Below are 14,320 nucleotides of genomic sequence, written 5' to 3'. Positions count from 1 at the left end.
CAACCTGTAGCTGCAAAGATTTTCTGCTGCTTTGACAGAGAGGAGAGGAAAAAGAAAACAAACTGTAAAACTTCCTCAAGTTTTGCTGACACTATTTGGCATTCAGTTCCACCGTCGTATTTCTAATACTTTAACACGCGTCTTTATATTCCCTGTATCGCAGTGTTTTGACACTGCGGGCCCTCTGACAAAACTTAGACAACTGACAACTAAATTTTGTCAAATTGGCCCCATTTAAAGTATGCTGAATTAGCTATTAGCAGTACCTGTTTGAAATGTACATATGGATATACAAACAACTATCACCTTATTACTTTGATATGGAAGAAAACTTAAAAATGTGGCAATTCTAAGGCAAGTTCTGGAGTTATAAGAAGCATCTTTTCCATTATGTCTAAGTGGATTTATGGACTTTTTTAATGGTCGACATCAGTGATAATGATATTTTTGGGAAGTGCAAGTCACCTTAAATCAAAAAATCTTTGCACTATGTCTGTGTGTCCAGATTTGAGTTACAACTCAGAGATGTAGTACACATTGTGATGCAAACTGCAGTAAACACATGCTCCATGAGCTCCATGAGCTGTGCGTCTAAACTGCTGCTGTTGCTCCAGCTCTTGAACGTGTTGACAAGCGGACCAAACTACAACTAACTGTCTCTTTCACTTAAGGCAGAATATTTGCCTCAGAATGTTTCCCTGAAGAGACATGTCTCACAGTTTAAAACCCTTTGCTCTATAGTAAAATTCAATTTTCAAATCCAATCTGCTCAAAGTGAAATGAAATGGAAGCGAAAGCACTACAAAATGAAACAGTATGACCCGTGTTGTGCTTCACAGTTAATCCTGTTGCTTGTCAGGCTGGTGGTCGGATGTTTACAGGTTTTACAGGGCAAACTAATGAAAACATATAGCTCACAGAGATGTGCACATACACACCCACCGTCAATGACATACTGGCACATGCACAGGCATTGCCAAGTCCTATGAGATCTCTTCAACAGCCCACTGACTCCACACTCCCCACTGAGGGGGGCCCACTTCCTGAAACTCCTTCCAACAAATCTTCAAGGTTGTTATTGGCTGTTCTCATTCCTGGGTTTCCTTCAGTCCAAATGCAGTCTGCTCTCTGTCTCTCCATCTCTCCCTCATTCTTTTTCTCCTGCTTTTTCTAGAGAACAAAAATGTGAGAAGAAATGTGCTGCGCTCAGCAGTCTCGCTCTCCTACTGATCAGAATGAGCGAAACGAAACATCTAACAGCAAACTGAGTCGATGTTTCCAGCTGTGAAAGACCAGGATGAAGAATTTGGATGAATTCTTCGTCTTGGTGCAACAATCGGCCACTTGTTGATTGATGGTATCATAGTTGATCAGTCTGTTTTCCCCTCTGCTTTTTGTCCTAATTACACTGTATTGATTGCCAAAGCTCCTTGCCAGCCACATGGACGAATGACTACTACACACCAGACTTAATGCTGTATCAGCGTGCAGTGTCAATACTGAGTCTGCATATCTGCAGTACTGCTTCCTTTGAGATCTAACAGGAAAACAGAGACATCCAACTCTTTGCAGACTATAAAGGTACCAATCCGGTGTTAGAGGAAGGTTTCAGTGCCCTAGTTCGAACGGGAGGTAATTTATGGTCAAATCAATGTTCCTACAGCAGCTCATACATTGTCCTCCAATTTTCCTGCTCTTGCACTGCTAATGCCTTTTGGCTCATCCTGCTAAACCTTCTTTCCATTCTTTCATTAGAGTCATTAAAGTCAGAGAGAAACGAGAGACCTCTAAGCATTTCCTGAGCCTTAGCGGGGCCAATCTGACCCCTCCAAGCACTGGGATTACTCTCCACGGGTCGCAAAAGCGAGAGCCGAACAAAGACACATACACATTAGGATTTTAACTGATTGGCCCTGTCACTGCTCTTGTAGGAATAGTGCCTAAGTGCCGCTCGCATATTGGCAGGACAAACCTAAGTGAAAACACATGTTGTGTAAATGCAGAAAGCAGAAGTGGAGCGGCCTCGTCTCGCTGTGAGGGACCATGTGAAACCAAAGCTGATCAGATCATTGCGTTCCAGGAGAGACAGAGCAGGCGGAAACACATCCTGTTTTCCATGTTGACATGGAATAATCAAACCGTGAATTAAAAAAAAACAAAAAAACAAAAATGTATCAAGTGACTATTGAGCGCTGGGCAACCAACTGTGACAAAGAGCATGTGTAAATAAACACAGGAAGATGAGATGTCAATGGCCTGAAAAAAAAAAAACCCTCTGGAATATCATTTCACAATAAATGCAACATCTGTAATAGAAAAGCATTTATTCATCTACTTTTTATGATTTATGTGGACTTCCTGTTCGGCAGAGTCACTGCGTTGTCCATCGCCAGATTCCTAACATCTGACGGCTCCCATCCTCTGACCTCTCTGGCCCTCTTTGACCCCTAAATCAACATCTGGAATGCTTTCAGCTAGCCATGTCCTTCCCTCGGGACACAGACACACACACACACATTTAGAGACAGACACACATGCATGAAAGGCTGCAGAGCAGGATGGAAACTTGCATGACATCTACTAATCTAATCTGAAACTGGTAAAGCAGCAAGAAAACAAGTCCGGGGTGAAAGCATGACTCTGAGCTGAGGAGAGTCTGTTCAAAGAGTTGACTCACTGCAATCTGTTTGCTAATACGTTTAGTATTTTTAACTCTTGTGTTTGGGACTTGACAGATCTCTAAGAATGCTTTGCTTACTATAAGTGTCTGAGAAAGCTTGTGTTGTTGGGCTAAAGCTGGTTACTTGTTGGCCTACTAAGGAGGAGGTGTGTTGGTGAGGCCTTGTCATCTTGTTTACACTGAATTAACTTATTACTAACTGTTCAGTTCAGTTTTAAGATTGGCTCTGTTCTAAAGTTTAAAAAAATCCACCTACTAGCACCTGGACAGGACTCCAGGAGGTGACTGCAAATGCCCAGCCAAGAAATATTCCCACATAAGCCACTACAACCCACAACTTGTCTTTTTTAAAGCTTGATTTTTGTAATGTTTAAAAAAACAAGACATTAATTATCTTTAGAGGTGCTCATAAAATGATTGGCAGAACCAGGCTAGTTGTTTGCTGAATGGCTGCTGCCGATAGCTTCATATTTACTGTGCAGATGAGAGTGAATTTATGAACAGATATTAGTTGTTTTGAGGCGGGGCAACCAGGTCGCTACGATAAAATGTTAGCATTTTAAATTTAAATTTGTACATGTCACATGGAGCATATTGACATTTCTACAATACATTTTAAATCACATTTACCTTACTCGTGTATGAGGAGACTTTTATGTCGGGAGGTGGAGGGGATGGTTGCGGTGTGACAGCTGACAAACCAGAGACCACTGTTCGAGATGGTGTTTCACCATTTGTAATAGTGAAACTAGTGAATATGTTTAGCAGGACATCGGGACATTTCACAGTTTTTGTGGCGATAAAAGCAGGTAAGACAAAACATGATCTTTACCTAACTTGTGCCTAAACCTGGCCAGACCATGAGCACAATGTTGTCACAAGATAAAATTGAAAGTTGAACATAATAGATCAATACTCTTTACAAAAAGCATCACAGAGAACCAAACTAGACGTTAGCCCACACTGTTCACTCTATTTGTTGTAAGAATATACCAGAGTGCTCAGTCCTCACAGTAAGAAGAAAACGATGAAAGATCATGACGGTAACAAAGTTGATGTTATTACTCTTGATCACACACGTCCTGCCTGGGTGGGGGGCCAGCTTACCTTCTTTGCAGCCTTAGACGGTGACCTCCTGGTGGGCTTCTGCACCTGGCCGCTCAGTGTGACCGGCTGCTTGGATACCGAGCCGTTCTCCCGCTTCTTGGGGGAGGATGGGACCGAGGACGGGGGAGCGGAGGGGGAGGCCGGTGGAGAGGAGGAGGAAGGAGGCCCGGCCCCGAGGACGGCCATCTCCTCTGTGGCTGTGAGGCGCAGGCTGCGCAGACTTTCGTGCGTCTCGTGGTCCACCACCAGCAACCTGGTCTCATTGTCCAAGGCTTTGATCCGCTGTACCACCTGAAGGATGGAATAGGATGGTGTGACACTTGGTTGTGATCTGATGGTCTGTTTGTTTACATATGTGTCAAACAGCACAATAAATGAACTTCACACTGTAGCTGCAGAGAACCATCACAGACTGGATCTGTGAAAGACTAGTCCAGTCGCATCAGAGAGAACATTACGCGGTTAACCAGCTTCCCTAGAAGAATCCAGTCTGTGCTCGAACATTTTTAACATATTCATGGTTTTCTTTGACATGTGGATGTGCAGTGTCAAACACTGACCAAAATATCAGCCTGTACATACAGTAAGATGAACTGTTTGATGTTAATGTTGATGCAGTATAATATAATCTGAAACATTTGAAATGTGGAAGTTTGGTGCTTTTCTTAAAATCTCTTAAAATGATAGAAAACTGGACACCTTTGGTTCTGCTGTCATTTGATGGAATGAGAGGTGATAGTAAACTGTGATGGTATTTGTCACTGTTTTCATTTGAGTGCACATAATCAAGAATATAGTCACTCCTTATACAATGATTGTTAGATTGAGATGAGTAAGAGTAGAAACACAGCTCTCTCTCTCTCTCAACATGATGGGCAGAGTAGAGGTTTTTTCAGATGAGGCCTCTAACAGTTCAGATGTAGGTAAACATCATTATCTGACAACACAAGCCGAGAAGCAGGAATGTGATGCCCTCTGCCCTTTGAGTTAACCAGGATCAAAGGCACCATGGCAGAAGAAACGCAATAATCAACAGGTTTATTTTTTTTATCTGCGAGAAGAAACCTAATGTACACAGAGGTCATTTGTGCTGATGCTCCTCTGTGTCTGTGAGCTTGGGAACCTGATTATCTGAGCCTGCTGTCTCTGAGTGAAACAAAACCACATGCAAACAAAGGTAGAGACAGTTTGTCAGTGGTGTAATTTACACAGACTGATTTATATTAAGAGAGCTCTTGGCATTTACAGGACAGAACTTGTAAACATTCACCAGGGAGTCTCTGATTGTCACAAGGAGAGAAGTGAATGTCTGGAACAGTCTTCTCAGCCTGCCTGAAGTCCTTTATCAGTGCATACCTTCTACCCAAGCAAAGAGACTCTGTAGGTTCGTCACATGAAATAAATCACGTGATATCAACTATAGCAAAAGAGGGTTTTTAATAAAAGTGGTTTCATGTGGGCAAAGTTTCCAAAGCATCATGCCAGGAGGAAGGTGGCCACACTGTGTCAGGACGCACCAGCCAGTGTGACCTGTTGATATACGCTCATCCTGCATGGTACAAGCACAAATATTAATGCACATCTACTTGCCTGGTGGTGTGTCTCCTTCTCCACGTTAACACCATTCACCGCCACCACACGGTCCCCAGCGCGCAGCCCCGACTCTTCTGCAGGGGAGCCGGGCTCCACTTTGCGGATGAACTGTCCGCTCTTCCCTTTCTCTCCGTGCAAGTGAAATCCATACCCGGTCTCCACTTTTACCATGAGACAAAGCCGTGGTTTCAGCTCGCTGGTCATTTCCCACCGTCGTTTTTAAACCTCCTGCAGTGTTCGGTTCAAGAATGATGATTAAAATGCAAAGATGAGAGTTTAGGAGAGCGGGCGCAGGGCTAAACTTCCACAGAGCGAAAACATATCTGCCCGATGCGCACGCTTTCCCCCATATTAGAGAAACACACAGAACACGATGTGAACAGCTCCAAATGCACTTCAGACGAAGAAATCCCACTGTAGAAAATACATGCAAAGGAGGCAGCAGACTAAAAGTTTGAGAAAACGATGATGCGACCAGTCCTCCAGATCGTGTGTCTTGTGTCGCGCACTGCTGGCGACTCCAAAACTGATCCCTGGCAGCGCGCACAGACTTCAACAGAGCATCATCACAGATACTGCAGGCGTGTTTAAGTCGAAATGATCCACAGAGCTCACCTCTCCATTATCCATAACAACTGTGCGGTGAATATGCATGCAGTTATACTGTAGTTTGCGCAGGGTTAGCGCTTTGTGCGCAATAGCACCACCTCCCTCCGGTCAGGCTACCTGTTTGTTTCTGTGAGCGAACTGAAATATTCAGGGCACAAACAGAGGATCCAAAGTGGTCCAATACTGCCCCTGGGTGGGAGAAATGGTTTGTAAACAATGTCTTTAAAACTAAAGAGTAACATTAATTTAAACCTGTCTGAACCTCTGAACCCTGACATGACTGCCTGTGGATTTGCAGACAGGATGTAGGATTTGAGTCAATCAAAATTAATTGATAGTAATTCAATCTTTAATTAAGGTTAGTTAGTCCAGGTCCAGAGACCACTGCTTATTGTGTTAGATGCACTTCTCACCATCAACTGGCGATGGTATGTTCATCTTTAACGGGTCATAAAAGCATTTAATTGAAACTTGATTATTAAAAGTATCATTCCTTGATTTCATGCAGCGTTGCTGTTCACCACTGTGACCACTGGAGGGCAGTGAACACCTATGATTCTATATACACTAACTATCAAGCCACTTTTATTTTGAAAAGATATATATTTTTGTACAAGTATATTACTTTTATTCTGAAAGGTTTGACCGGAAGTCAAAGTCTTACAAAATAATAATAGTGCCTTGATAGCTGACTTTAGTTTATTAAATTTGATAATTTAATTAAACAAAATATAATTCAATATAATTGAATTATAATATTTTGTAAGTTAATAAATGAGCGTGAACAAAACTGTTCACAACGGCAGTATTTTCTCGGAATTCATGACATTGTGTGCTACATGTTGATAACAAACTTTATTTATTTTTAATCAATACAGATATAATTGACATCAGTACCAGCATGTTTGCAAATAGCCTACCTTAATAAATACATTTCCTCTTAATAATAATAATAATAATAATAATAATAGTTATAATAATCAAACAAATAACAATAAAATAATAATAATGATATATAAATAATAATGATAATAATGATAGTAATCTGCCAGTAAACATTCATTAAACTTTAGTTGTTATTCCCTGTGAAGAAGAATTGTTATCTCTGTGATCACTTCAGTTCACTTATTATATTTATTTTGAATGCATTGCATGAGCTCTTTGTTTGCTATTATTTCTACCTTGATGTTGAACGGGTAAGCCTGGTTTCAGGAGCAAAAGAGTAAAACAACTCATTGTTAACAGAATTATTTCAGCCATATTTCTATTATACTAATTGTAAGAGACATTTTTGTTAATATTTAGTTTAGTTTTGTTTTGTAAACGTTTCATCACTTGGGGGAGTGGTGCCACTGTCAGGGAGGCGGAGGTCACATAATCATGGGGTCACAGGTGGCAAATGACTCATCACAGAGAAAGTCACTCTGTTGTATTGTATTGGTACGGAAGCCCTAAAGGGCCATGCATTCATACATTCTATTTCCTCTGTTTTCCCGTGATAAGTGATGAGTTAATTTCATTTGTTTTCTCGAGATCTCGAGTTATTATCTCGAAATAACAACTGCCGTTTTCCCGAGATAACCGGATAATTTTCTTGAGATCTCGAGATAACGAAACATTGTTTTCCCGAGATAATGGGATAATTTTCTCGAGATAACGAAACTTTGTTTTCCCGAGATAACGACATAATTAATTTGAGATCTCGAGATAATGACTGTGATATGATAGGCCTAAGATTATGGAGACGCCCGGGACCTCGTAGCTGGTCAGCTATGTAGTTAACAACGACATCAGGCTCACTTAGATTGTGCCGCCGATATAGCTGAAGCCTTGCTAACCGTCTTTTTAGATTACGCACACTAATGTGTATATTATCTGTAATAGCAAGGCATAATGCTATTTCAGCCTGTGTCAGGCCTTGATTGAAAAGATATGCTCCTGCTCCTCTGACATTGCTACACTGAATGATGTTTCCTGCAATGATTTAATATACTACACTATCGTTTTGTTTTCTCAAGATCTCGAATTAATTATATCGTTTTCCCGGGAAAACAAAGTTTCGTTATCTCGAGATCTCGAGAAAATTATCCCGTTATCTCGGGAAAGTGGCAGTTGTTATTTCGAGATAATAACTCGAGATCTCGAGAAAACAAATGAAATTAACTCGTTATCACGGGAAAAGGAAATAAAGGAGGAAATAAAATGTATGAATGCATGGCCCTTTAGGCCTTCCGTATATTGGACAGCCAATGGACTGTAAGAAATATAACGCCTTTGTTTTGTGATGCTTGTCATTTTTGCAAGCATCAGAACAAATCAATCTGCAACCGGTGACTTGTTGATAGGCAAAGGGTCACTACACTAACTGCTATATTCAGTTTGTTGTTGAGCATCATAGGTTGAGGAGTAAGGTTTGTAAAATGTAAAGCTGGCTCTTCCCTTCATCCTTGATGGGCTATAAACGTCAGATCCAGTTAGAGCTCACAGCTTTACTGCAATGAAACACAAACACCCAATCTCAGTTTATTACCAAACTGCTATCCTACAGATCTTCCTGTCCACAGCGATGACTCCATCAGTTCAGAGCATCATTTCCTCCATCAGCTCCTCTGGGGAAACACACACAAGCAAATCAGTGTTTGTCTTCTCTGGAGTACTAGCTCACTCGCTATTTTTTCCCTCGTACGCCCACCTGCTGATAGACGGTCTAATCTTGATGACTGTTCTGATTAATGGATCAGTTTCCAGTCAGTCAGGGCAGGAAGCATCATCCTTTTCACGTGGGGACTTCAGTGAATTCAATTTGAGCAGAGACAACAGTGTTTTATGTTGTTATCGTTCCTGCTGGTGGTTTGTTTTGTTTCCAGGTTGGTGTGAGCATGTCCTGAGGAACAAATACATTTTCTTGATTTTTGTTGCTGAAAATGTGACAAATCCAGTCGATCATGCTTTGTCTCGGGATGAATAAACAGTAGTGGAGCTGCAAAGATTAGTCGGTAACAGTTTATGATAGCCATCATCTATAAATGGTATTAGGCTATTGTTCATTGTAAAGTTGCAGCTGATGTTTACAAACTTTTACAACTGCTTAATAAATGGTCTATAAAGCATTTCATTGTTTCAACAAGGAAATAAGTATTCATTAAAATTATCTATACATTTATTGATGATGGTTATTATAAAGTTTTACTGATAAGACAATTACAGTAATAACTGGCAACAATTTTGATAACTGATTAAGCGTTTGTAGTAATTTGCTGGTTTTCTCAGTTCTCAATACTTTTGCAACCTATTCACAAAAATAAATGCTGGCAATGCACATTCCTGCAAACCACAGCATGTTGGAACGGCTGGAATATGTTTTCAACTTGACATTTCTGTGACAACGCTATGCTAATCGTTTGGTTAGGTTTAGGCACAAACACATCAGGAAATTGTCCTGAAATATTCTCAAAATGATCCGGTTTTGTTGTCACATTCAAAAATGTTGCTCAAGCTTACAAATAGTGAAACATTCGCCATGAACAGTGGTCTCTGGTTTCACAGCCATCACACTCACTACCATTCATTCAACCTCCCCACATGAAAGTCAGCTCATATACATAAAATGTGAAATGTTGATACAATATGTGTGACAGAAACAAATTAGAATATATCTGTGGTTTGCAGGAATGTCAAATCCCAACATTTCATTGGGCTGATTTTTGACGTTTGGACTTTTGGTCGGACAAAAGAATACTTGTGAATATGTCACTCAGTATCTGGGAAACTGTCTACAGACATTTTCTGGCATTTCATAGACTGATGAATTGTTTGTGAAAACATTACATTACATTTGCATGGGAATGCAGTGGCTAGCTGCAGTCCAGCACATAGTTGACTCAGAACCTCAGACACTGAGACTCAAACTTAAATTGGAAAATGTGTTTTTTATTCTCTGCACTCTTCCTATGTGTTGCACATTTTTCCGAACATTTTCCCAGATTTTAGATTTTAGATTTACATTCTCCTGCTGTCTCTTCCCTTCCCATCTCCCAGTTGTCGGGGGAAGCTGAGCTACATTGATTGACAGCTCCTGGACGTGAGAGGGGAGTTTAGTGAAGCAAATGCCTGCAAATGTAAAGAAAAACAGATGGGAGGCTGTGGTGATGCTGTGACCTCTTCCTCCTGGAGGTAATGGATGGATTTGTCAGTCATCTGTCAGAATCTTACTCCCACACACACATATTGTAATGCTTGTTTAACAGCGCTGGCTGGTATTTGCCCTGTGTTTATACTGAAGAAGACAGTGGCTGCCATCTGGGAGGGAAAGTCCAAGTTTAGTCTCCATCACAGCTTCACCTAAATGGCTGCATGAGTCAACAAACACACAGGACACACACAACATCCAGACAATATATTATGTATAAGCTCCAGGTTTAGTCATCTCATCACTTAGTCACTGCATCAAATTATCAAATGCATCGTCCACAACAATGGTTTCTAAGCTTTTGGACTGTTTCATACGTGCTATTAACACACTCTGCCAAATGCTCTTCACCAGGTTTAATTGCTACTGACACACTGATGCCCTCCCTGCTGTGCTTCTCCTCCCACTGTGGCGTATTCAGTTTTACAGAGTTGCCAAAATATCAAATCGCTCTAGCTGAAAAAGAAACCTGTGTGAGGAAAAGGCCACCATGTCTCCTCAAACCACATGCTATGATGTAGACTGATGCAAATAGAGAAAATGACAGCAAAAATCATCATGATAACTCTAGCAGTCCAAAATCTATCATAATTCTGCTTTTATATCATACTTGTAGTGCTGCTTGCAATTTTATTGAGATTGTATCTTGAAGCAACACTATGGAGAAATTGGTATCTTGCAAAATGTTCAAATTACCCTTCCTTCAAAAGGAGAAATGGAAGTAGAGATAATGTTCAAGTGATGTTGAATGACTAAGAAGGCACAGACATCTTGGTTTTCAGTGTGTTCTGACTTACTGAGTGGCAGCATGCATATTATATCTTGGGTTTGGTGTAGTGGAGTAACTATCTGGTATACATTATTGAAATAGACAGAGGCAGAGGGAGGAGAAGACACTGTGGGGTGGAGAAGGGCACAGCTCTCAGCTTTAATTAGCCACACAGGGCAGCTCACTCCTCCGTCTCTTCCTTCTGGTCCCCTCAGTGCTCCTCGCTCTTCACGCACACACATTTGCAGCTAAAACACACAGGAGAAAGTGTTTTTGACTTTTATTTGAACTTGAAAACTATACACCATTTCAGCTTCGGGTTGGGCTGTGACTGGCTTTTTGAATTGCTGCAATGCAACACAGATTAAAAAAAAGATATTGTTCTTGTCTAAAGGTGCAAGCAGCACTGCTGTGATTTATTGAAGTACTTCTCTACCTTCCCCGTACTCTATTCAGTGTGCAATATCCATTTTAATGTCAGCAACATCTCGGTCAAACTCATTAAAACAATAGAAATGGTATCGTTGATAGGCTTGCTTTTAATGAAGCATCCCTGATGCCTGTTGGTACTTTTAATAGATGGCTGGGTAACAAAAATCAAGTCTTCAATTATTAATTTTATAACTATTTTAAAAATGTTATAAAGGTTGGAAAGAAGGTACTATTTTCAGTTAATGAATAATAGATTCCTAGAAGGACCTGCAGTCATGTACCCCCGCAGTCCTTCACAATAATTAACCTTGCCTCAACCTTTGTGTACTAATTATAAACATTTTTCTGAATGTCAGGTTGTGTGAGGAGGAGCGGTGAACATCAACTGAGGGGAGAAACTGTATAAAATATTGATCACAAAAATTAGCAATGCTTTACTAAATATGCGTCAGTGTTTAATGAAAATGATGTGCTCCCCCTGTTTCATATGGACTTCAGTTGCTAATTTTCGTCTTTTGTAAAATGTGCCTCACATACGGACAGCATACTCTTTCCAATATGGAAATTAAACTCTAACAGTTCACTTTCTGCCTTTCAGATGTCAGTGACTCATAGCACCTCTTTCACCTCCACCAACATAAACGCTTAGATTCCTTTCTTCATTGTCACTACAGAGACTGACATATAGTTTATTTAGAGAAATACTCACCCTCCACCTCCTCTCAGTGCGTCAACAAACACATCTTGTGTGTCCATAGAGCCAGGTTCAGTCAGTTTCCTGTTGTCTGATTTTTTTCCTTCCCAGCAGCTTGAGAACATTGATGACATTGTCGTCCCACACTCGACATAATCTTCCACTTAAAAAGAATCAGATTGATTTCCTGGAAGTGATACCGAGCACAGTGCATGAACATGAACACCTAATACAAGCTGCCCAAAATAATTAAATCAGCATTCATGAATGTGATTTATTTAAAATGAAGCAACTTCATGAGGTATTGAGAATAAGTGGTATCCTCATGCTGCCCTTTGTTATTCAATCTCAAATAAAGATAATTCTCGTGCTAGTTTCACAGTGAAGAGTGATTAAAAAAGACATTATAAAAGTCCCTCATCTCAGAAGTAACAAAACACCACATTTGTATAATAGATACCTCAGTTGTCAGTTGCCATAAATCATTTTTCACACTTAACAAATTATTTTTAATCTTTTGGTGTTTAACGATCTTTATGACAGGAAATGGTACAATAAGTATGTGGGCTGACTTTCAACAAGGCAAGTAAAAAGGCAAAACTGCTGATAGGGAAGACTATAATGGAAACCAGATGTGATTTGTGAAGTAATTAATTCGATTTGCTACACAAAGTCAATTATGGGTACATTTAAGGGTTAAAATTAACTGCATCACAAAAAAATGGGGAAGGTTTTGAAGTGAGGTCACACAAGAAGAGGATGACACGGCATGTTTTTGGTGCCAGTTCTGCTGCAGTGGTAAATATGTCTGTGAAGATAATAACTTGCTGATTGTCTTGAAAACTGCAAAAATAGGTCCTCTTCAAATAAACAAAAACCGGGCAATGCAGTATGTCAGGCTGTCATTGGCCTGCGTACAGGCTGTGATATTGTCAATGCTTTTGCAAAAACAGTAGGGTACATCTGGAAGCTTCAGATGTTCTTGGTCAACATTGGGACTTAGGTGATGAAACGAAAAATAGTTTTTGAGATCTGTATTCTTCCTCAGTCATTACCTGCAAAATAAATAAACTGAAGTGCATGTTCTTCAGTGCCGAAATGAGATAATTTATCAGCAAGCATGACAGAAGACTGTGTGCCTGAGAGGCCTGACAGACGGTCCCAGAGTTCAGGGAAGCAGCGGTTAGCTGCTCTTTAACAGAGATAGTTAAATAGATGTCAGATCTGCCAAATCAACCAGTAAGGCTTCACCCTTAAAGTCTTTCACATGGAAATTTCAAATTTGCAAAAATGCATAAATCTGACCTTTGTGTCACTTGTTGAAGTTGTGCGGTCGTTCGTGGAAAAGCGCTTAGTACTACATCTATTCTCCCCAAATGTTAAGTACCAGGGGGTGGTTTCTGTCCTTCTGTAGTCAGTTATGAGTCCATTATGGCTTCGCACATCACAATGAGGCAAAGAAGACCTGAAAACTTACTTGGACGCAAAGGTCAAATTTATGCTTTATCGGAAGTGTTATCAAATAATATTTTGTGGATTTGCAAAAGAAAAGACTTCAAGGATGATAAATAACTGGTTGGTGAATGTACGTCTGGTTAATTGCCCCATCAACCTCCCTGTGCGGGCAATTTGTTAATGTGTTTATAGACAGATGGAAATGCTGGCCGTGGCATACAGGCCAAAATGCTTCTTCACTAATTGTTTAATGCTGTTTTGTTGGTTTTCAAAATATCCGGCACATTATGAATAATTATTCTACATCATGTTATTATGTAAGTTTGGTCTAAAGCTGTCTTCCACTTGTCCTGTCCAGTGAGTCCTCATGTGCCTGTATATTACATTCAGAGGCCGTGTAAACCTCTGTTTAAATAAATCATAGAAAAGAAAGATCACTGGGGAAGCAGTCTTGCCTGCAGCACCAAATGTACCAGGACTACCACTAATGAGAACCAGCCCACTCTGCCCACAACTTTCATGAGTTGTGATTGGACAACTAATAAGGATGATATTGTCAAGTTTCCTAGGTCATTGTTTAACTTTTTGCATTGTTCAAAAATCATAATATCAAAACTCAATGGAGGCGATAGTGGGATTGACAAACTTTGCTGCATTTTTCTTGGTGCTTACCGTCTTCTATTAGACAAATAGACAAGCTATCAAGGCTACCAGAACTAGCCTAGACACGGCTTCCACTGTCTCCATCGGTCACCGTGTCCTGCAGGTTACGGTGGTCTTTGGAGAGTCTCC

General features: G+C 40.4%; 1 protein-coding gene across 1 annotated transcript in view; it reads right to left on the bottom strand.

Moving 5' to 3' along the window:
* The window catches only part of LOC141020184 (Na(+)/H(+) exchange regulatory cofactor NHE-RF2), a 32,551-nt gene extending 26,431 nt beyond the window's left edge, over nucleotides 1-6,120 (bottom strand). Inside the window, exons 1-2 of the mRNA XM_073495253.1 lie at nucleotides 5,378-6,120; nucleotides 3,788-4,078 (exon numbers count right to left, since the gene is read on the bottom strand). Of these exons, the coding sequence (XP_073351354.1) occupies nucleotides 3,788-4,078; nucleotides 5,378-5,584 (498 nt within the window). The 5' untranslated portion in view covers nucleotides 5,585-6,120. The remainder of the gene's footprint in view (nucleotides 1-3,787; nucleotides 4,079-5,377) is intronic.
* Nucleotides 6,121-14,320: the final 8,200 nt, after the last annotated feature.

This window comes from Pagrus major, chromosome 23 (assembly GCF_040436345.1).
Source record: "Pagrus major chromosome 23, Pma_NU_1.0".
Lineage (NCBI taxonomy): Eukaryota > Metazoa > Chordata > Actinopteri > Spariformes > Sparidae > Pagrus > Pagrus major.
The sequence above is the reverse complement of the archived record's forward strand: the minus strand, read 5'-3'. Positions and strand labels throughout refer to the sequence as shown.